This window comes from Hirundo rustica, chromosome 1 (assembly GCF_015227805.2).
Source record: "Hirundo rustica isolate bHirRus1 chromosome 1, bHirRus1.pri.v3, whole genome shotgun sequence".
Lineage (NCBI taxonomy): Eukaryota > Metazoa > Chordata > Aves > Passeriformes > Hirundinidae > Hirundo > Hirundo rustica.
Genome location: NC_053450.1, coordinates 125,368,041 through 125,389,592, shown reverse-complemented (window position 1 = coordinate 125,389,592; position 21,552 = coordinate 125,368,041). Strand labels below are relative to the sequence as shown.

General features: G+C 38.9%; 1 protein-coding gene across 5 annotated transcripts; it reads right to left on the bottom strand.

Moving 5' to 3' along the window:
* Positions 1 to 1,930: 1,930 nt before the first annotated feature.
* On the bottom strand, positions 1,931 to 21,298 carry TMEM196 (transmembrane protein 196). Of its 5 annotated transcripts, none has more exons than XM_040065347.2 (5): positions 20,933 to 21,293; positions 9,002 to 9,058; positions 6,941 to 7,195; positions 5,008 to 5,081; positions 1,931 to 2,762 (listed from the first exon to the last, which is right to left on the bottom strand). In XM_040065347.2, the coding sequence occupies exons 1-5, from the start codon at positions 21,077 to 21,079 to the stop codon at positions 2,756 to 2,758; spliced, it is 540 nt and encodes a 179-aa protein (XP_039921281.1). In that variant the 5' UTR covers positions 21,080 to 21,293; the 3' UTR covers positions 1,931 to 2,755. The 5 variants fall into 5 exon arrangements, with proteins under 5 accessions (XP_039921281.1, XP_039921263.1, XP_039921273.1 ...); XM_040065329.2 differs by having other exon boundaries at positions 20,915 to 21,287; XM_040065339.2 differs by having other exon boundaries at positions 20,921 to 21,195.
* Between the last annotated feature and the right edge of the window lie 254 nt (positions 21,299 to 21,552).

Sequence of the window (21,552 nt, the reverse complement as noted above, 5' to 3'; positions counted from 1 at the left end):
TCTGAAATTTGAACATTCTGATCCTCTTTTTATGTCTCAGGTAGGAGCACTCTTTGTCACACTTGTTCCCAAGTCTTTTAAATTCCAGATTTACATTTTCAAGGCTTTTATTTGTGTAGGGACGAGCCAGTTTTTCTACATTCTACAGGCTTGGCACCAAAAGAAGGAAAAAACCCCACTATTAATTGAATTTGGATCCCAGATCTCTTCTCTCTTCTTCCAGAACCTTTTTGAGTGCAGCAGAAATGATGTGGTGGTATTTCATCATTTACAGCTGGGCTTCAAACATTATGAGCTTAGACAATATATCCTCCTTTCCTCTCTGAAGTGGCTGTTGTACTGCACTGCTGTGTTGGATATAGAAAGAATCACTTCTTTCCCTTCACTACCCCATACTCCCACTAACATGCCAGGAAATTAGGTGTTTGTGATGAATAACTGGGTGGTGTCATGGTCAGTACTTTCATGTCATCCCTGAGCAGATTCTGATCTGCAACTCCAAACTGCTCCAGGATCTGAAGAGACCATTCCTAGTCCTGAGATGTCACAAGAGACTCTAGTGAACTGTGATATTATATTTGTGCTGTGGAGCTAGTGATAAACCTCAGCCAGGTAGTTCCAAGGTGGACTTTTGAGTAATTTTTTAATTTATTCTTGATTTTATTCGATATGGCCCTTTTACCTTCTTTTTAATTTTTTTTTTTTTTTTCCCCGAGGCAATGAGGAAAGGAATGTTACCGGACCACCTCCCCATGTTGTATGTTAAAAGTGCATTTTCAACATATGTGAATCCCTCCACCCATTTATACCATGGTCTTGCCTTGGCAGGTTGTGTCCAGAGCTGCAAAATTCTCCCATAAGGGACACATATTGGGGACAGATTCATCTCATCCTTCCTGCTGCAAAGGAAGAGGAGTATCAAACTGAAGGGACAATGGCATCCATAAAGAGCACAAGCAATCTGTAATGCAGTGAAGGAGACAGTTTAATAACTGGCAGTACCTGGAAAGGGGAGCACCTCCTTGAGCAGAGATACCTTGACATCAGTTATTTTGCTGTGACAATATCTGTATTCTTTATGAACCTGAACAGTTTCATTAGCAATTTCTAAGGTATGTAATAAATACTAGTATATCAGGGCCTCTGAGAAAATTCAAAAGCTCTTTGGAACAGTAAGTAAGTGAAGAGAAGCCTTATAAAGTGGACCATCTTTTGACTCATAATCTTAGGCATCCAGCTAATTAGCTTGGAGTTTGAGTGAGAGACTTAAATTGCAGTGAAGATGTTCCCCATGTTGTAATTAGATGGGGAAATCCCTTACAGATTTCAAAAACTCTAAGATTGTCAATTTAAAGATTATTTTATGCCATATAGATTCACAAAACAATCCAGTGTAATTTATAGAGGTTTTGATGGAGTTGTTAGAATATTAATAGGATTCTATTCATACCTGTCTGGGAACATGGGTATGAATCACCAAATATTGCCAGTCATCAGTGATGCTCACATCTGAAATTCATGTTGCTCTGCTGAGCAATACTGAAAAGTCATAGACTCACTATGTAACATATGAATGATTTTATATGAATATTTTATATTAATATTACTCCGTAAATGCTCTGTTACAGATGATATCTTCCATTTTTCATGGCTGTACAAACCACTAGGTTCTGCAGTAAAGATTGGGGTCAGTTAAAGCTGCATACTTGCTGCTTTAAGATACCCCCAAACATTATTGTTGGTGTGGAGAACTGCCAGTAACTTCTGACCTTGACCATGACTCTGTTCAGCCTTCATTTTTTTCCCTTCTGAGCTTGCTCCTCTCTTTTAGAAACTTTTCAATATATTGTACTAAACTGCAAGCATGACAGTTCAGCTTTGCAAGATATTTCTAACAAGAAAAAAACCCAAAAGATCTCTCTAAAATCTCTGGTTTAGATTTCATTTTATTTGTCATCTTTTATGAACAAATTACGAAATATACCTCATTCACAAATTGGAAATATTTACAATTTCTTTACAACAAGGCATTATTGAGGTTTTGAATTATGGCATTCTTAGAGCATTCTGTCTTTCAAAACAAAGACATTGGTGTTGTTTTCAGTACACTGTTCGTTTACACTCTGGATGTGAAATGGGAGCTTTTTAGAAGAGGAGTTTGCACTCTCTTTTGATCTGATCTACTGGGAAAACTGAGGCAGGATGCATTCAAAATGTGAGGAGAGGGACTGTGCAGATGTGTTGTTGTACCATGCCATGATCTGAAGCCATCATATTACACCAGATGCTGCTAAGTGGAGAGGAGAAAAAGATTCCCCTGAGCCATTCTTCCTCTGCCTTCTCCTTTGAGTGGGTTAAATGCAGTTCCATTTATTTTTCTTCTGATTTTTGAGTCTTCATGAGAATAAGAGTCTTGAGAAGTTTATTTCAAATACTATCACAATTCAGAAAGATTATTCAGACAAAAAACCTGAAAGAGAGTAGCCAGGAAGTGAATAAATACTGTATATCCGCAAAATGTTTAGGAGATGAATTTTGGACATGGTTTTAAAAGGGGGTTGCAGCTGTGCTGGTCTGCAGTTGTGACATTTGAGCCATAAAAGCTAAGATAGTTTCATTTTCTTAATTTCTTGGAGTCTATTTTATTTTTCTGAAGAAAATTCTAAAACCACTTTCTTCCATGGAACTTTTAAAAATTTTTAATATACGCTTCCATTATAAATCAGATGTGGGCCACCATTGCTTATGTTGTCTGTCATTTCCTAGAACAAGAATAGAAAATGTTAATTAAAATTAGAATTATTTTAAGGTGTTCAAAATTCAGTTATCTAAGGTTGTGATGAAATTTGAACAAATTCAGAATTTCAAACATTCAGAAACACTTCATTTTTATTTAGCTTGATAAGCCTCGTTATTAAAAAAAAAATCAGATTTTTTTCCTACATAAATTAGGTATATTTGAAAGCTGATAGACTCATTGATAGTGGTTGAGTTGGACATTACACTCAGACCACATATACAGCATTGATGGCATCTGTATAAGGTTGTGATGTTGTCCTTTGAAATTGTATCAACTCAAGCTTGTGTGCCGATCTACAAAATAATAAAGTGGTAGTTAAGTCTCTGTTTCTATTCAAACCTCTCTCTGTGCTGACATGCTACAAACAGATGCCATTCAATGCTTGCTGAAATAGACATTTGGGAAGTAGATCTAGATCCAAACAGGATCTAAGGGTTTTAACTGCTTGTTTTCCCTTGGGATGGCACTTATTTTAGTTTCCCTTATTATGCCAGTCTACAAATTTTAGCAGTTCAGGGATTGCTTCTCCAGTGCAGGTGAGTCATCCCAGAGTGAGCTGACCAGCTCATGAGTCAGAATCCTAAAGCACTGAAACCAAGGTTTGTTCGGAGGTAGATTTTCTAATTCTCAAATTGAAATCCAAACAATACCCCCTTGGCAGCTGTCTAAGCATAGAGATGGCTACATTAATTAAACAGTTCCCTGATCTTCAAGGCTGCAAAGCCACATTGAGTTTATGGAACAACCTTATTCTGGGCAGTCCCAGGCCTATTTCACACCAGATTGAATCTGGATGCAGAAATAAGTGATCTGCTGCTTATGTCCAATGATAGAGAACATTCAGCTATGGCAAGAGGAATGGTAAAGAGGTACAGGTAAAAATGCAGCTTGGGGTTATTTCTAAAATTCAAGTAGATGAGGTGGAGGTGCCAGTGTTGGACTAGTTCTAAAAATAGTTTGATGGTGACCAGAGGCTCTTCTCTACATGGAAAGATTAAATTCACCTCTCCTTCCTCCTAGGTACACTTGGAGAAAATGTGGAATAAAAGGGATTTGTTTGTCCCACTTCCTGTGGAAGCCTCTGTCAAAAAAGGTGAAGCAACATTCATTGGGCTAGACAGAGAGAGAAAAAGACAGAAAGAAAAAGCCCGGCTCTATAGTATAGTAGCTGAGACTGGCAGTAAAGAGAAGAAAATTATACAACCTGGTCTCTATTACTAGCCTTACTCTGTCTCTGTCTTCTTTTAATCCACAATATTTGGCAAGCAGAGACCAGAACTCAGAGTAAAGTTAAAAAGCACTGATGCCTCCTTTCTCAGGTGTTACGAGCTACATTTTGAAACAAATCACATTTTTTGAAAGAAGGGATGTTCTATTCTTCTCTATAATGTGAGCTTAGGGTCATCAGACCAAGTAGCCTTGCAAATTAATAGTCCTGAATCAAGCAGAAGCTTCAAGAGAAAATCACGTGTGAAACTAATTTTGAGTATTTCCCACTGCCCAAGTCTCCATTTGCAGATGATGGTGTTGGATGTTTTGGTATTGTACCTTATTCTCTTCATATATTGGAGAGGAACATGCATGCCTAACACTGGACTATGGATCCCAGTTTGGGGGTTGTCTGGCATTGTAATTTGCTTATTTGTGGGTGCCTAAAGCTTATGTTGGATCTACACTGAAGATATCTGTCAGCTGGGAAAGAGACCAAGAATACCAAAGCCATTTAACAGTAACTATCAGTCAGAATATGTCAGAAGGCTACTCATGAGTTTCCTTTTGTCAGCTTCATCACCTGAATCGTCTGCAGACATCAGCTATTAAGAATATCACCATAGTCTCAGAAAATATCAAAACCCATTTATTTTTCCCAATATTTCTATTAAAAAAAAAAAAAATCTAAAAAAAAAGTTGCTGAATTCAGGGAATGAAGGAGCACACAGATTAGAAGCAGAGTGATTCAATGGTGGCTACATCCAAATAAGAGTATTTGGATGCCTGTAACTAGGGATATTTTAAATACTCAACTTACTTCCAGATTGCAGCGTTCACCACGTAGAGTTATGTCACTACCTGGAAGCACCATTCCTGCCTCAGAGTGACATCACAGCATCAGCCAACTTTGATTAGCTGAATCTATGACTTCCTCTTAGAGGTGGCCCTTCCTGAAGTGACATAACAACATGGTCGCTCCCTAGTGTTCAGCGTACCTTGGAGGTAACTCTGGTGTCGGGGGAATCACCGGACAGCTGGGCAGGTCGGTTATTTCAATACCCCTCAATCTCTAATATAAATATAACAATTATACAATAAATATAGCACAAACAAATGCACATGCAGTACATGTCTACATTACTGTAAATCAGTATAAATATGCAATATAGTCTTAAAAAGAAAACACTTCTAAACTGTTTTCTAAATTAGGGTCTAATTTAATGTAAGTTTTTATGTGGACTTCATTATCTTTCAGGGGCATGCCGTGAGCTAGTGTACTTAACCCTGCCATCAGCAGTCTGTGGGTCTAAGGAGTCCCAAGTCAGGCCATGCATACTTGGCTCTACAGCAGACATGCAGGAAGTCTGCCACAATTGGGGCTCCTCCCAGATCTGATGAGTGTGTGCAACAGGGTTGCTCTGCATGTACATCATGGCCCTTCACCTAAGATAAGTGGACACCTGGCAGTCCTTGCTGCTAAGTGTCAAAAAATTCAATAGGTCAACAGGCCAGGAAGGTAGGCAGTGAACTACTATTTATACATGGTCATCCTCACCCCAAATTGATAGGGTTGGAGGCTTTTTTTATTTTGAAAGGTTTTTTCCTTTCCAAGCTGTTTCTTCTTCCTTTCCCTCTCTTCTCCCATCTTTGTCCTTGTTGATGCAAGAGTCTCTCTGAAAGTCAGTATCTAGCCTTCCATCAGCAAGACCATCATATCTGCCTAGTAGCTCATCAGAATTCTTCTTCATTTTAGAAGGAGATGGAGATTTTATCAGCCTACTTTATGTTACTGTTGTAACCTCTACTATTTAACTTTTTAAAATGTGTTTAAAACATTATCTTTTTAAAACATTTCAAACATCCTCTTTTTAAAACACATTTCAAACATCATCTAAGATTACTTCAGTTTATATTTCTCCTTGGAGTCTCATCTCAGTTAAGAAACCAAAGAATAGGGACAAGTGATTTTAACTGCTATATCATGTTTTTTCAAAGAATCTGAAAACAATTCTGTAGTATGAGCAAACTAATCCTTGCTCTGCTCTTCAGAGGTTTCAGTAGACAACAGACTCTTGAACTTAACAGTAATGCAAACTTGCACGTGGAGGTTTAGGTGGGCAGTCCACTTGAATTTTATTCTTTTTTCTGCTCATTTCTCAATTAAAAGGCATTGGGTAGATATTAAGTCCAAATGCAAAGCACAGGGTTACAGTGAACACTTAACTCCTCAAATATTACTCAGATCTGTTAAGTCAAGGAGGTGATTTCAAGAATTCCATTCCATTGTTTTGATCCTATATACTCAGCTTTGGGAGCTTCAGTTCCAGCACCTAATTATGTTCCCATACACCTTGGTAGGCTTCCTATTAATACAGAAAGGAAGTAAATGCTCAGTGCTGCAAACGGGACCAGTTTCATTTAGGTGTGTAATGCCCTTAGATGCTTGGGTTAAGTCACCTACGTTTGTGAACTGTGGCTTTTCTGTTTAAATAACCTAATTTATAAGCTGAGTACTTGGGAGAGGAAGAAATTGATTAAATCCTGGAAGCATGCAATGATGTGGTTACAGAAAGCTTTCTGTGCTTGTTTTACAGTACAATACATGATAATTCATATTAATAAGGCTTCCAATTATTTAGGAAGTGCTATATTTAGCAGCTAAGCCCCTGAATAGCTATACAATGGAATTATGCTGAAAATGGATGTACTTCATTGAAATGGATGTACTGCAAATATACAGTACCTAAAAATAACTCCATATAATGCAACATAAAAAAAGCTTACACAGAATGGCAGCATTTCATTTTCCAGAAGCTCTTTCTCGTATAAAACTGAAAAGTGAATACAACTTTTGCCAATTGTAAACATTAACACATAGAGTAACATTTCAGGAGAAGCAGAACAAATAAGGGAGGACACACAACTCACTTTTTCTGCCATTTCATGGGAGTGATGCAATGAATGTTCCCTTTCTGAGAACATTCGCCTTTGTTCATAGCTGGCTAGCCGACAAGTGAGCCATGAAGAAAGGGTGCAACCACCAATTCCAATGCATGCAAGAGACATGGAGGCAAGATGCAAAGAATAGAGAGCAGATGACTTCTTTGTCAGAGCACGAAGAAATTGAAAATTTAAGATTCCTCCTATTAGTCCACAGATGCAACAGGCAGAAAAAAGTATCATCTGTCAGGAGAGACAAGAGAGGTTATGTCACAGTAATATTTTTCAGAGATGGATTAATGCATATAAAATATGAGATAACCATAGTTCAATTCTTTGATAGCATCATTGACTGCAAAACACCGCACAGACACTTGTTTTTTAACTCTCTTAACTCCCACATTGCTCCAAGGGAATATATTACCTTCTGGGATACAAGAATTTAGATTGATGTTATATGTAAAAAAAAGTTGGGTAAAATGAGTAGGTAAAGTTAAAACCTATTCAATGGAAGGCTGCTGGAACACAAAAGCAATTTCCAGCTGTTCATGCAAAACAGTAACATGACAGAATGTGTCGTAATTTTCTATTGTGCAGTTTATCACCCTGCCTCAGGAGTGAATGCCTCATGTATTTGTAGTGAATCTCTCTTGCTTTGTGTGCATTCTGACTGGGTCTCCTGCTCAGTTATAATTTATTCAGTCAGATAGCAGATTGGAGGCTTTCTGCAGCTTTTGTGGGGTCTTTGAAAGTGTTCAAGGTGAATGTGCTGATCAAAGAAGCAAAAGAAACAACAAAGAAATCTGTGATGCTACTTCACAGAAGGTCAGTTTGGTGACTACATGGTTGGTTGGTTGGTTTGGTTGATTTTAACTTGACTAAAATGTTCCTGGGAATTTTAGAAAGCTATGAAACAGGCTGCAATCAGTGAGACGTTTTTAAAGACCTCCTATTGCTTTTAATCACAAAGATGTTACACTGATTCAGGATGTACTTTAACCTCAAATGATTCAGGAGCAAAAGACCTTATGGAGACAGTGTTAAATGATTGTCTTATTAATTTCCCTTGGTACTGCTGACCTGTCAGATGATGATCTAGATGGGCCTTTAATGTTTATCGATATGGCTTTGTATGTGTACTTATCTACTGTGGTAGCAAAAATTTTTGGAGCCTCACAGGCTACTTCTGTACACAACTGGGATGAGAATTTCATCAGGAATGTGGCATTGAGGATGTATATTGCAGTCCACTGGCAAGCGACTGTTCCATGAGACCTCCGGAACAGATGGCTTAAAGAAGCTGGTTGTGGTACACATGTTATAAGAAATGGGACTGTCATTTTAACATTGTTTAGGATAACTCATTGATATTAAAAAATAACTGGAGAGAACTTTTGATTCTCATCACACTTATTATTGCTTTATGTGACTTCCCTCTGTATGTGACTGAATAATCAAGCTGACAAAAAATTAGAACTGGCATTGTTACTTGAAATAAGATCATGTCTTTAACGTCTGCTGTGACTTGTTGAGTACTAACACCATTTTGCTACAGTCAGAAAATTACTGTACCCAAAGAGACATCTTCCATCACTTTAAAAGGTACATACACATTTCAGATTGCTAAAAAGTAACTTGCTAAACACTTAACTGCTATATCTAGAAAGAAACTTGGTCAGCAGCCTTATTGAGATGGCAAGCCATTGTTGGTTTTTGAAGGAGAAAAGATACAATCCAGTGATGTTGTTGAGAAGCACTTATTGACTTGACATAAATCTATGTCAAGTGATTTCCAATCAAAGTTTATCCAGATATAGATAAATAAGGATGTATGGCTTAAATAGCATGACCTACATAGGCCATTTCAGAACTGCCTTGTTTTTTATGACCTTCCAAAGTGCTGATTGCTTTTTTTAGATTGCCTACTTGTAATTTTTCTAACTGTTTATCAAAACCCCTTGGATTCAGAAAGCCCCCAGTAAAGAGTTCAAAATAGATAAGTAAGCCTTTCAAATACTGATGTGTTACGGATGCAGTGGGAAAACTTACAACAAGTCCAGATTTTTTTTTGGCGCATAATATTCCACATACGCCGCAAAGCAGGAACTGCAAAAAACAAGAAACCAAACAATTATTTCATCATTTAAGGTATGAAGTTCAAATCCCATTGTGTTGCTGTGGTGGTGACCACACTTTAGGCAATGGTTACATTGTTGTCAGCATTTTTGTCACAAACCTTATGTTTCAGGAAGTTGTAACTCAACCATAAACACTCTTATCAGATAAGAAACTGGAATGAGAAGTCTGAGTGACCATGATAACTCATGAGAAAAGAAAGAAAATCTGAATTTTAAGCTGCTTGGGTAAACAAGTTGGAAAAAAATCCCCAGTGTTGCAAGCATAAAAATGCCTTTTTACTGTTTTCTTTTTCTCTTAGAAAAGTTTAGCAAGGTACTAGTCAGTGATTCAAATCATCTAGTTCTAAGCATAGCATAGGGAGTTAATGCCCTGATTCTATCATCTGAACCACTGAAGGACCACATATGGATCGTTGTCTTCAAGACAGTGGAACTCTGGCAAGAATATAATTCAGTCATGTCCATGGGTGCAGGTGTAAATATGAGTACATCTGTAATATGAGTACATCTGTTGGTGTGACTACTCTGGGAATACAGAAAGCTCTGTTTCAGACTCTTGATAGCCCAATTCACAAGAGATAGGATGAAGATATCTGTACTTCTTTTATGTCATTCCCTTACACAAAATGATCTGATAATTGTAGCACCAAGCATTAGGTAAAAATTAATTACGAAAACCAGAAAAGTCCCTACCGACTTACAAAAATAGATTATAATGCTTAATAGTGACACCTCTGTTCAAGAGCAGTGATGTCTTCTGATGTCTTTTTCCTCCTACAGAAAAATTTAACGAGGAAAACAATAAATAGTTACCAGGGGAGCACTCATGGTAGGAACTACAGGAGTTGTATGAAAGCAATAGGGCCTTCTCCAGCACTACTGTCAAAAGATTTCCCTAATACCTCATAAACTCCTTAATTAAGAAATCAATGCTACTTATTTTCAGTAAAGTTAACCCTACTCCCCTATTGGGAAGTAATTTTATACATTTAAAACTGTATTTTTCCACATTATTTTTACATTGAGATGGCATTTCTAGCAAAAGGCTCTGCTTGACCCTGATTTGGAATTAAATCACAGAAAATACCTGGCTGTTTCATAAAAAATTAAACAAACAAACAAACAAACAAACCCCAACCCTAAGAGTTTCTATACAGCATTCAGGGTCTGTGTAATATATTGCAGGTACTTTTTACTTACACTCTAAAATTTTGTAACTTCATTATTTCATTTGAGGAATTGCTTTAACTCATCGTTTATCTCCCTCTAACTAAAGTAGTTGATGTGTACAGCTAAGCTTTTTACTCTGAGTTAGACCCATGCAGACAGTTCCCCATAATGAATGTGGATAAATTTTGCATATCATTTACCTTTACACTAAGCATGGGATGTGAATTTAATACCAATATGGAGAGGGCTGGGTCATGTGGACCATGGTGCTGAATGGCTCAGGACATACCAGAACGCACAACTGCTGCTAGAACCCACTGACTGAAATAACAGTAAAACAAAACAAATCACATGGGACAATGCTCCCTCTGCACCTTTCCCACAGGCAAAGAAGATTTCAGTTCATCACATCTGCTTTGTAAGTATTCACTCAGTTTTGGGGTTTCACTCCCAATCTTGCCATTGCAGATTGCCTTCAACTGAAGCCATGCTTCAGATTTTCACATATTGTGTTTTGTATTTCTCAAAATGCAGAAACCTCATGCAATTTGTTGAAGACATTTTTGTAATTAAGTTCTATTCAGTCCGGCTTGATAAAGTGGATTAATAATATATTTTCTCTCTGTAGTGGTTGAATAGGATTGAAAGGAAATTTTTGTATATAGAAAAATTAATTAGAGTTGGAAGATATCATCACAGATTGTTTTAACTTGTTAACTAGTTTAAAAAACTGTGGGTTTGATAATCTACCTTCAAAGCTGAAAGAGTATGAAAGAGAAGGTCACCCATTTCTTCAGGGTTAATTCTGCTCCAGGTTGAGTCAATGAAGCTAATCTATGAGCCCTAAGGTACCAGCTTCTCAAAACAAGAGGTGACTATTCCATTTGAAGCATCTGACTGCCTGGAGTAAAGATCTGGATGCAGTAGTTAAATGTACATTAAGTTTGCTAGTGTTACTAGACTAGGAGATGCCATGGACTCTGTAAAGTGTAGAGAGGCCTTACAGGGAGATGTGAATAGACCTGAGAACTGGGCAATCACCAACAACATGAAATTTAACAAGAGCAAGTGTTGGATTCTGCACCTAGGACAGTGTAATCCTGGTTATACATAAATATTGGGGGTCAAGAGATTGGAAAGCAGACACAGGGAAAGAGATCTGGGTGTCTGGCTTGATGACAAATTGAATGTGAGTCAGCAGTGCCCTGACAGGAAAAAAGGCCAAACAAGCCCTGGGGTAAGTCAAGAACAGCATCACCAGTTGGTTGATGGGAGTGATTGTCCTGCTCTATTCTGCTCTGGTGCAGCTCCTTCTTGAGCATTGTGTGCCGAGTTGGATGCTTTGGTATCAGAAAAGCATCAAACTATTAGAGTGTGTCTAGAGGAGGATGACCAAGATGGTGAAAGGTCTCAAGGGCAAGACTTACGAGGAGCAGCTAAGGTCACTTGATTTGATCAGATTGAAGAAGAGAAGGCTGAAGGGGTGACCTTTACACAGTCTACACCTTTCTCAAGGCAGACAGCGGAGGAAGAGGTGCTGATCTCTCTTTGATGATCAATGATAGGGCACAAAGAAATGGAGTGAAGTTTCATCAGAGGAAGGTTCTTCCCTGAGAGGGTCTTCAGTCACTGGAACAGGCTCCCCAGGAGAGGGATCATGGCACCACATCTGTTAGAGGTCAAGGAGCACTCTGGATGCTCCTATTAGTCATATGATTTGGTGTTAGGTAGTCCCACAAGGAGCATGGACTTGGACTTGGTGATCTTTATGGGTGCCTTACAGCTTGAGAAATTCTATTATATTATGATAGCATTATATTGTGTCTCATGTACTCTGTATGTATTTTCTCTCTCAACATCTATAGTATTTGCACATATAGGCAAGGAATTACATGTTCCATAGATAAAGAACTAAAAGAGTTCTTTGTATTCTAACTCAGAGGAATTGGATATTCTTGTTTCCTCCACATCCTTCTGTTTAATCTTGAGGTCATGCCAAAGTTTTATAATCTGTATGGCTATGAGATAAACAAATTGTGAAACTGAATGCACTTAAGTGCCTGATTATGTTTAAAACCTTGGAAGAAAAGCATTTGGGCAGTAGCAAAGGATTAATGTTATTTAGGTTGGGGGTTTTTTTAAGATGAGTGTAAGATAAGTGTATCGCATTCGTAGAGCAAAGGCTTGCCCAAAACCCAGTATGGATATTTATTTATGTCAGCAGGCATTTTGCAATTAAAACCAATGGATGACTTTGAGCCACAGGTTCAGGCAATTGTAACTCATGCAAAGCTTTGAAACTTACGAGCCAAATTTACCACTCTCTTCTAAGGCTGAGTCACTGATAACAATGGAGACCTGCTGTATGAAGAGAACTAGTAATACCCATGGGTCAGAAACACTGCTCCTGTAGAGTTTCTTTAGCCAAGCTTTTCAATGTGGAGATGTCTAGAAAGGTTAGGATTTCAGTGGGATATTATGTGATTGACTCTGTTCTCTATTCTCTGTTTTTTGATAGCATAGAGACTTAAGATCTTCTTTTTTTTTTTTTTTTTTTTTTTTTTTTTTTTTTTTTTTTTTTTTTTTTTTTTTGTGATGGTGGTGCTATAGGAATCTATAGGAATTTCCTGTAAAGTTTTTGATGTCTCATTGTTGTGATCAGCAGTAGTGAAAAGTGAATGGGATAAATTACACTAGCTCTTTGTAGCAGTAAAAAGATGCAGTAAAAATCAGATTGAAAGTGTCTTCTACTTAGAATCTTCTATTTTATAATGCTGCCAACTGGAATACAGCCATCAGGGGCTCTGTTGTCTTCACACTCTCTCTCTCTGTTCTTGGCTATCCTGAAAACTTCACATCAATATGTCATAACAGTAAAACTTGGTTTGTAACAGTTGAGCTACTCTGGACTATAGTTTACCCTTGACTAACTAATTCTGTTATGGTGAGGACTTGGTCCTTTCTACTTGATCATTGATGATCCTTGAACAATTTTCACCAGCCAATCTCATGGACTCTTTAAATGTAGTTATATTTTCTAACCATGTAACCTAACTTACCGGAGGTAACTTTGGCAAACAGACTTATACTGAAAATAAAGTAAATCAGGAGTGGAAAAGGAATATATCACTGAAGGCAAGCTTCTTGTAAAGAATGCTCAGTTGTTGAAGTGTTCACAACTTATGCAGCAAATAAGGTTAAAACATTTCATTAAGGATAAGCTAAGATAATAAGCCCTACAAAATGCCCTGGAAGGCAGAGAGGGAACTTCAGTTGGAACTTTTTTAAAGAGACATCTCATCATTAGACTTCCATTTTAATTATTAGTCATAATTTAAAAAAAAATCATAAAATGCTAGAAGACTGAAAGGCTCACTTAAAAAACCTACATAGATTGCCAGTTACACCCAGACCATATTGATTATAGGGTTACTCGTGGTTGCAGACTTACTCATACCTCCTATACATACATGATGTTTTGCATCAAGACTAACAGAGAAGGCATGTATTGAAACAGTTGGTGCAAGTCCAGAGAAGGGCCAGGGAGTTGGTAAAGGGCAGGAGCACCCCCCCTAAGAAAGCAGGTGGAGAAAGTTTGGGCTCCTCAGCCTGGAAGAAGAGAAGATTCAGAGATTCACAGATTGACAGAATATTCGGGGTTGGAAGTGACCCACAAGGATCATTGGGATTGAGTGGAGACCTCATAGCAACTTTACAATATCTGGGAAGCGGGAGAGGGACTCTTCATCAGGAAATGTAGTTACAGAACCAGGAGTAAAGAAGTAACTGGAAGAGGGGAAATTTAGACTAGATGTTAGGAGGAGATTGATTACTGGGAGGGTGATTGGAACATGTTGCCCAGAGAGGCTGTGGATGACCAAACCCCTGCAACGTCCAAGGCTGGATTATACAAGGCCTTAAGCAACCTGATCTAGTAGGAGGTGTTCCTGCCCATGGCAGGGACAGTTGGGACTAGATGATCTTTAAGTCCCTTCCAATCCTTATTGTATGATTCTGTGATTCTACGAGTTTTTGAGAATGTATCATCAAGTGGGGCATAACCTCTCTTGGGCGAATGGTAAAAAATCCAAAGAAAGATACTACAAAGCACAAAAGCTGCTTAGAGACTGAGTGCCTCAATCCCGCTTTCAGTGATGATTCACCATGGACCCACCAAAGTCCGAGTCTCTCTGATAGCATCAGCAGTGTGATTGCAAGGTGATGCAGTAGTGTCTGTTTGTCTGTGGAGTTTTTGTCATTCACACTGCAGCTGTACCTGCTAATGTTCCATATGCATATTGCAAAATATCTCTTTGTTTGTTGAGCTTTGGAAAACAACCCCAAAGACCTCCCAGGAAAGGGGAATGTTTATTTTGAGACTGCTTTAATTTACTTCATATTGAATGAAAACCTCAGATCCAAAACCCCATAAATTTTGGTAAGAAGGCTAAAATTTATTTTCAAGTTCTGTGGTTTGGATCCATCCCTATTTCATATTTTCTGGAACAAAAGGCTTGGCTCCTTTCACTTCCTTCTGGAAAATGGCTACTTTGTCCCTGGTAATCTGAAAAAAAGATTCAGTTTTAGTTAATCTGCAGGAAGCCAAAGATTTGTTTCTTTCCACCATGCAAAAGAAAATAACTATTTTTATTTTACATCTTGAAGCTAAGAGACCTTTCTGTCTTATATTTTGAAAAGGCAAAATCGCTGGTGAGTGTAATTCCCTTGAAAAAATGAAAACCACACATAGAAAAATTTCCTGGACGCAGGGTGAACAAAATAGTAGAGAAAAGCTGTTGAATATAAGAACAGTTTGATCACTAATCATTGTTCATGACAAAAAAGACAGCTAAGCTGTATACACTGCATGGAAAATCCTCTATGGGTCATTCATATGTATCTGGTGAAATAGAGGAAGGGAAATTGTTCCAAAATGGAATATAACACAGTTAAAATGCAAATGTATCATACCTATTCAAAGGACACTCTATTTGGAAGACTAAAACCGTCAAGACAGAATTAACAGCTTCACTTTTACTTATCCTTGTCAGGTAGTAAACTAGGAAATTTTGTGTTTTACACATAGGCTGCATAAGCATGTGACTTCCAGGACAATAACCAGAAATTTGAAATTTGTAATGTAAAGAAAGAAAGAAAGATTCTATTTAATTATGTTGTTTCAACTCCATCCAAATGAGAAAAAAGCTGAAATCCCTAATGGATGAACTAAGTAGAAGAGATAGCTCTAATATTGTAACTCTTATTTAAAGCATTATTTCAGAATAAGGATTGAATTTTCTCAGCACAGACATAAAGGGCGCAGAATCTACTCATGAAAACAAAGACATCAAACGAAATAAAAATTACAGCAGGCAAGAAGATCAAGCCTAGGTACTAGGCTAGGTTTACCTCCACAGAGAAACACAATAATCTTTTGCAAAAGGGGGATGGAAACTTCTAATGATGTTGTTGTCCCGTGCAAGTGATTGTGCGAACAGGAATGTCTAGCTGGCTGAAAGGCATCCAGATACAGAACCAGAAGCAACAGCATTGCCAAAACCCAACCTTGTATCCCACCAAATCTGTCATGCTGAGAGGGGAAGCTCCACTATAACTGAGGCATAGTGTTAAATTGTGTCTAATCTGAGCCTGTACCTTGTCTGGCTCTGTGTGATTGGCTCTTATCAGATCAGGTGCTGCTCCACTTCCCACTGATTCAAGCCATATGCAAGCAGTCTAAATTCCATCCCAGACCCTGTGATTAGTGTTTCCACTCATCTGGTTATGGACCTACAGAGATGCTTTAAAAATGGGAAATGGCTTTTAGAAACAATCAAGGAAATTAAGAAGTGTGTCTCTGAATCTGAAAATTTACCTGACATCAGTGATTCAAAAAATCTCCATCCATCTCTAAAAATTCTCACTGCAAAATAATAATGTTTACTTTTTGTTTGTTTAGAACCTATCAGAATATCAATTAAAAATAATGCTTTTTTTATTCATTTTGTATGAAGTATTTGGTTTACAGTGTGACTGCTTAGATCTCAAACAAGTAATAATTGAAATATTATTCCCCGCAGGCAAACTAAAGTCTTATAATAGTAAAGCATTTAAGCATATGCTTAAGTCAGTCTATATTCAACAGATCCTCTAAATACAACGCAGGAATTAGATGGACCATCTTCCAGGTTGGTTTGTGCCTCTGGAGTCTCTGAATGACAAAGAAAACCCACTGAAAGACCTCAGCTGAATTCATTGAATTGTCCTGGCTCCATGCAAGTAAAGAAGCTTCCACCCTTGGTATGTTCTTCCCCATCTATAGGTACAGAACTCTTTCCAGGTTCTACTGATCTCACTGAAAGTTTTGTGATTCATTTCATCATGAGCGAGAGCCAGACAGAAATATGGTCAGTTTGATGAAAATGCAATGCATATGTTAAAATAAAGTAGGATCACATCTGCATTTTGTCTGCATACTAAACAATAATGTGTTTTTTTAGTGCTGTTTTAGAAAAAAAAAAAATAGTTTGACTGTTCTTTCCAAAGGAAACTTGGCAACAGTAAAATCTAGATGTAAAATTTAGTGGTTTAAATTTTTTAGGCCACCATCATTGATTTAACAGTCTAAAAAGGTTTTCTTGCTCTGAGAAAGTCCATATAGACTGACAGATTTTCTTCTCCTTCAAATCTTGGATTAAAAAAAAAAAAAAAAAAAAAAGTAATTTAAATCAAGTATTTCAAGTGCCAACTTGGAACAAATTTCTGTAGCCAACTTCAGATCTTTAATGGACAGGCAGACTTCCACTGTGATAAAATCACAAATCATGGAAACGATTCTGCCTCTATCTAAACACAGGCAAACAGACCAACACACAGAAAGTGCATATCTCTCAAATACATTCAGATATTTGCTTTTATAAAGGAAGAAATGATTACTTATGAGGGGCATAGCCATAAGTGAATCATCGGGTATCTCTCTCGCATATGAAGATAGATGGCATATTTGTCTAAAGATGTGGCTTTTCTCTCTCATTCTCTCTCTCTGTGAGGGAGACTCATTTACAGCAAGGATTTATTCACCACTGCAGTGTAAATGAGGATTAGAGCCATACACATGTATGTGTGTGTGTGAATATCTATTCAATATTCATAGTGATCGTGATGAAACCACTATGTTCTAAATATAGATGGGGAAGTGTGTGACCATTCAAAACAAACAAAATAAAAAAATCTGTGAATACTTTTTTGGTTGATTATCTTCTGTCTTCTGTTGTTTGTGCAAAAGCCTTTGCTATGGATGCTGTCACTTACTATGTTATTGTTAGTGGTTCAGGGTTCTCATTGGTTGAATTATTCTATAGTGCGTCATGTAACTGAATTGGAATGGTGGATTTCAGAAATATCCCTCAATTTCTGGGAAACAAAGAGATATGGGAGACACTGACTACAGCCTGTAGAATAGTTTATCCCAATACAAACATAACAAACAGAAAGAAAATTCAGAAATTAATAATGTGTGAACTTTAGGGTATTTGGGACTGTTTTTATTGTGGGTTTGTTTTCATTTTAGTATTTTTTTGCAATTTAACAGCCATGGCCTATTTTAAAAAGAACAGATTGGTGATGATGTAAACTGGATAGTTGTCTCCACATGCTCCAGATAATTTGAGAAGACAGTCACACCTTCAGTTGTTTTCTTATGGATACTTTTTACTCGTACTATCTTAATCCAATTCAATCCAATCCAATTCAACTACAATGAGAACAAAAGATTTGAAACTTCTTTTTTCCCCATTTTTATGTATTTTTTTTGATACAGATTTGTATTTTTCAATCAGACTTGTCCTAGGCTTTCAATTTCTTCATTCTGGTGTAGGCTACTTTCCCTGGCTTGCTTATACATAATGCAGAGCATGCAATGATCAGGGTACTTCAGCCCATGCTTAACTTCTCTTATATCCATAGTGCTATGGATGGAATTCACATGGTTAAAATTAGGTATCTTAGAAAGTCATCTGTCTGAATGGCGGCAGTGAACAATAAGAACAACTTTTTTAATAGAAAAGCCAACGTTCATCGAGTGCAAAGCATCATAGGGAGGCTTGAAGTATAGAAGATAGAATGTGCATGATTTTTAAGATGCCCAAATTTTAGGAATTCAGGTTAGGGTTTCCATGGTGATGCTATCTTCATCTACTTCCTTATGAACTTGGGTCTCTGCTGAGTTCCACCCACATAAAAGGATAGAACAGGGTCAAAGGTTTTTTGTGTATTTCCAAGTAGATTGCAACAGGGGGAATGACACTATTCAGCTTAAGTGTTTTGTGTCTTAACATGACAAAGAATTAGTTTTTTCTTTAATGTTCTCTTCTTTTTCTTAGTGTTAACTTCTCAAAGGAAAACCCTGATTCAAGAGTGTGAATTGGAAAAAAATAGCATATTTTATACAAAACATATCCTTTTATACAGGCAACACGAGCTCAGTGTAAGCTACAGAGCAGAAAGGAGGCTTATGCCACTTCTGAGCAGGACAGTCCTGAGGATTGTCCAAGCAAACCTTTGTCCAGTTGTTTAAATTTAAAACTAGTTACCCATGGCCCTAAGACTCCCTGGAGAATGGTAAATCTCTGGCCCCTTTCTTGGCCTGCCTGCCTCACCTGCTAGTCTCCTAGTCAGAAGAATGCAACCTAACAGTTTGAACTGCTGGAGCAGTACAAAGAGAGGGGTATAAGGGTGACGATTTAAACCACAGATCTTTAGTTCAGGGAAAGGTAAGTCAGCCTTTAGAAACATGTCACCCCACTCTGCATGTCACTTTGATTTTTCTCATTTGGTCTGCTACATGAAACATAAGCTTCTTGCTTCCACTTGGCATTTTCTTTGAGGCCTCTGTCTACCTATTCAACCTGCAGTTTTTTTTGCTCAGTTTCCAGCAGTTGATGTCAGCCTCTGCTGGCTCTGGTTGTGGGCATCCTTTGCCCACTTGTTAACATTTGCAAACAAGTCCCTTTGGGTTACCTTCCATGCCTCTGCACTCACATATGAGAATAATTTCCTATAAACATTTGCAAAACCCTTGTCCTCTGTCTTATTCCTCTCTAAAACTCTACCAATGAACAGCTCTAAATCGGCTAGACTGCTGGTGTGTTAATGCAACCACCTGTTATACCACTCAGTTTTGGTTTGTTTTTTTCTTCATACTTGCTTACACCCTTTTACACTGTATCTGCCTCTTACTACAATTATAATGTCCTTGGAAGCCAACATCTAATATGAGTCTCAATCTATGCCTAGTACAAACTCTGGGGTAACAGCATTAAAATGAATGAGGCAGTTATGCAGGAAATGTGCATCGTCATGAAATGATATCAGCTGTGACAGCATTGTCACAAAATGCAATCACTGCATAAAATACTGATCTCACTGACTGATCAAAGCTCCTTGACCTCAGTGAAACATAGGAAATTGACCTTTGCCATTAAATCTTCAGATAGACACACGGATTTAAGTATTTTTTTTCTTCATTAACAATGATCAGAAACCTCCCTTTTTGAAGTGATTTTGATAATATCATTACCTGTTGGCCTGGTAATATCATTACCTGTCTGATCTAGTCTTCATTTTCATTTCTCGCCTACCTGTTCTGCAGTGTAGAATCATATGTGTGTTTATATACTGCCAAAAATATTTATCACTGTTGTCAATAATGAATAATTATTGACAGTGAGAATATTGCATGAAGTTCTTTGTCTGAATGAATCTATAAATTAGAGGAGGGTATGCTGGTAAATAATCAAGAGTGTTTTACATTTATCATGTCATCTGAAGCAAAGCAAACAATCCTTTTAGAAATACTGCTGTACAATAGAAGCTGGCCAAAACCAGCTTTGGACTTCAAAAATGCCCACTCATGTTTAGACTGAATAGTCAACATTTCCTATTCTTTGTTTAATAAATATAAATAACCATTTGGAGGAAAATTCTTCCTAGAAACATGCATATCTCAAACTGGAAAAATAAGAAACATTTTTGGGAAGTGAGAAATGCTCTGTGATATGAACATGCTGCTTCTATTAACCCATTAATGGGTTTTTTTGTTGTTGTTGTTGTTCATTTTGCATGAAGCTCAGGGCGCACAGTACATGAGAACATCTTTCTCCTTTTCTTTCCCAGTGCTTTTTCCTATTTTTCCTCCAAAAGCTCAGGACTCAGCTGGCATACCCTTGACATTAATTTAAAGCACCTTTTGACGGTCTCCTCATCACGAAGAGGGCTGTTCTTTTTAAAAAACAAAACTCACAGTCAATTTAAAGACCGTAAGCTGTGGCCCGGGTTTCACGCGAAGCATCGGGCTTTCCCAGGTGTGAGAAGGGGTTCAGAGAAAGTTCAATTATTCACAGCAATACTGAAAAACGGAGAGGAGCGAGAAAGAAGAGGTCTCCCCCCGCCCGACACACATATCTGTCCCCGCAGTGCCTCCCCCTCGCCCCGCGGCTCCGCAGACCGTACCCCAAGCACATCGAAAATGGACCCGGCGCGGTCGGCGCAACATGCACTCGCGGGAGGGAAGGGAAGGGTAGGGAAACGGGGATGCTTTCGCACGGTCTGATCATCACCATAAAGAGTTAAAGAGAGAGTGAAATGGCTAACGTACACACACCCCGCTCCATACCGGAGAAGAGTCTCCCAGCTGAGGTTTTTGCTCTGTGAGGACCAGGCTGAAACTGACCGCCCCCACGGCCACGCTGGACACCCCTAACCCTATCTCCAGCACGGAGAGCACCAGGAGGCTCCCGATGATCTGGCTGCTGGTGCACATCCTCCCTCGGTCATCCTTCCTTCCCGATCAGCCGGGGAAACCGCGCATCATCCTCCTTCTCCTCGGGCGCTCCCGCGGCCCTAAGTCGCCCCCAAACTTTTCTTCCTTCGCCGGCAGCCGGGGCGGAGCGGCGCATCCGCGGCCGGCGGGCGCTACCGAGGGACGGCGGGGCGGCCCCGGCGCCGCCGGGCCCCGCGCAGGCAGCGCCGCGCCGGCCCCGAGCGCGGCCCCGAGCGCGGCCCCGAGCGCGGCCCCGAGCGCGGCCCCGGCGCGGCGGAGCTCTCCAAGGTGCCGGGCCGGCGGTGGGTGCGCGGCTCCGCGCTCCTAAGGGCTGCGCCTCCGCCGGGAGAGTCGACCTTGTCCGCTCGCCTCCTGCGCTCTCATTGGAATGACCTCACCGGGATTTTTCCCACCCCCCTTCTTGTTTCTCTCCCCCTTCTCTTCCAGGGCTGGGGGGCGGGGGGTAGCGGAGT

What these genes read in the sequence shown, in the direction of transcription:
- TMEM196 (XM_040065329.2), bottom strand. Translation starts at nt 21,079, where the DNA reads ATGTGCACCAGCAGCCAGATCATCGGGAGCCTCCTGGTGCTCTCCGTG. An exon ending in AAAAAAAATCTGGACTTGTT is followed by an intron (nt 7,196 to 9,001) that starts GTAAGTTTTCCC and finishes CTCTCCTGACAG; the next exon opens with ATGATACTTTTTTCTGCCTG. An exon ending in CCCATGAAATGGCAGAAAAA is followed by an intron (nt 5,082 to 6,940) that starts GTGAGTTGTGTG and finishes TATTTATATTAG; the next exon opens with AGATTGAGGGGTATTGAAAT.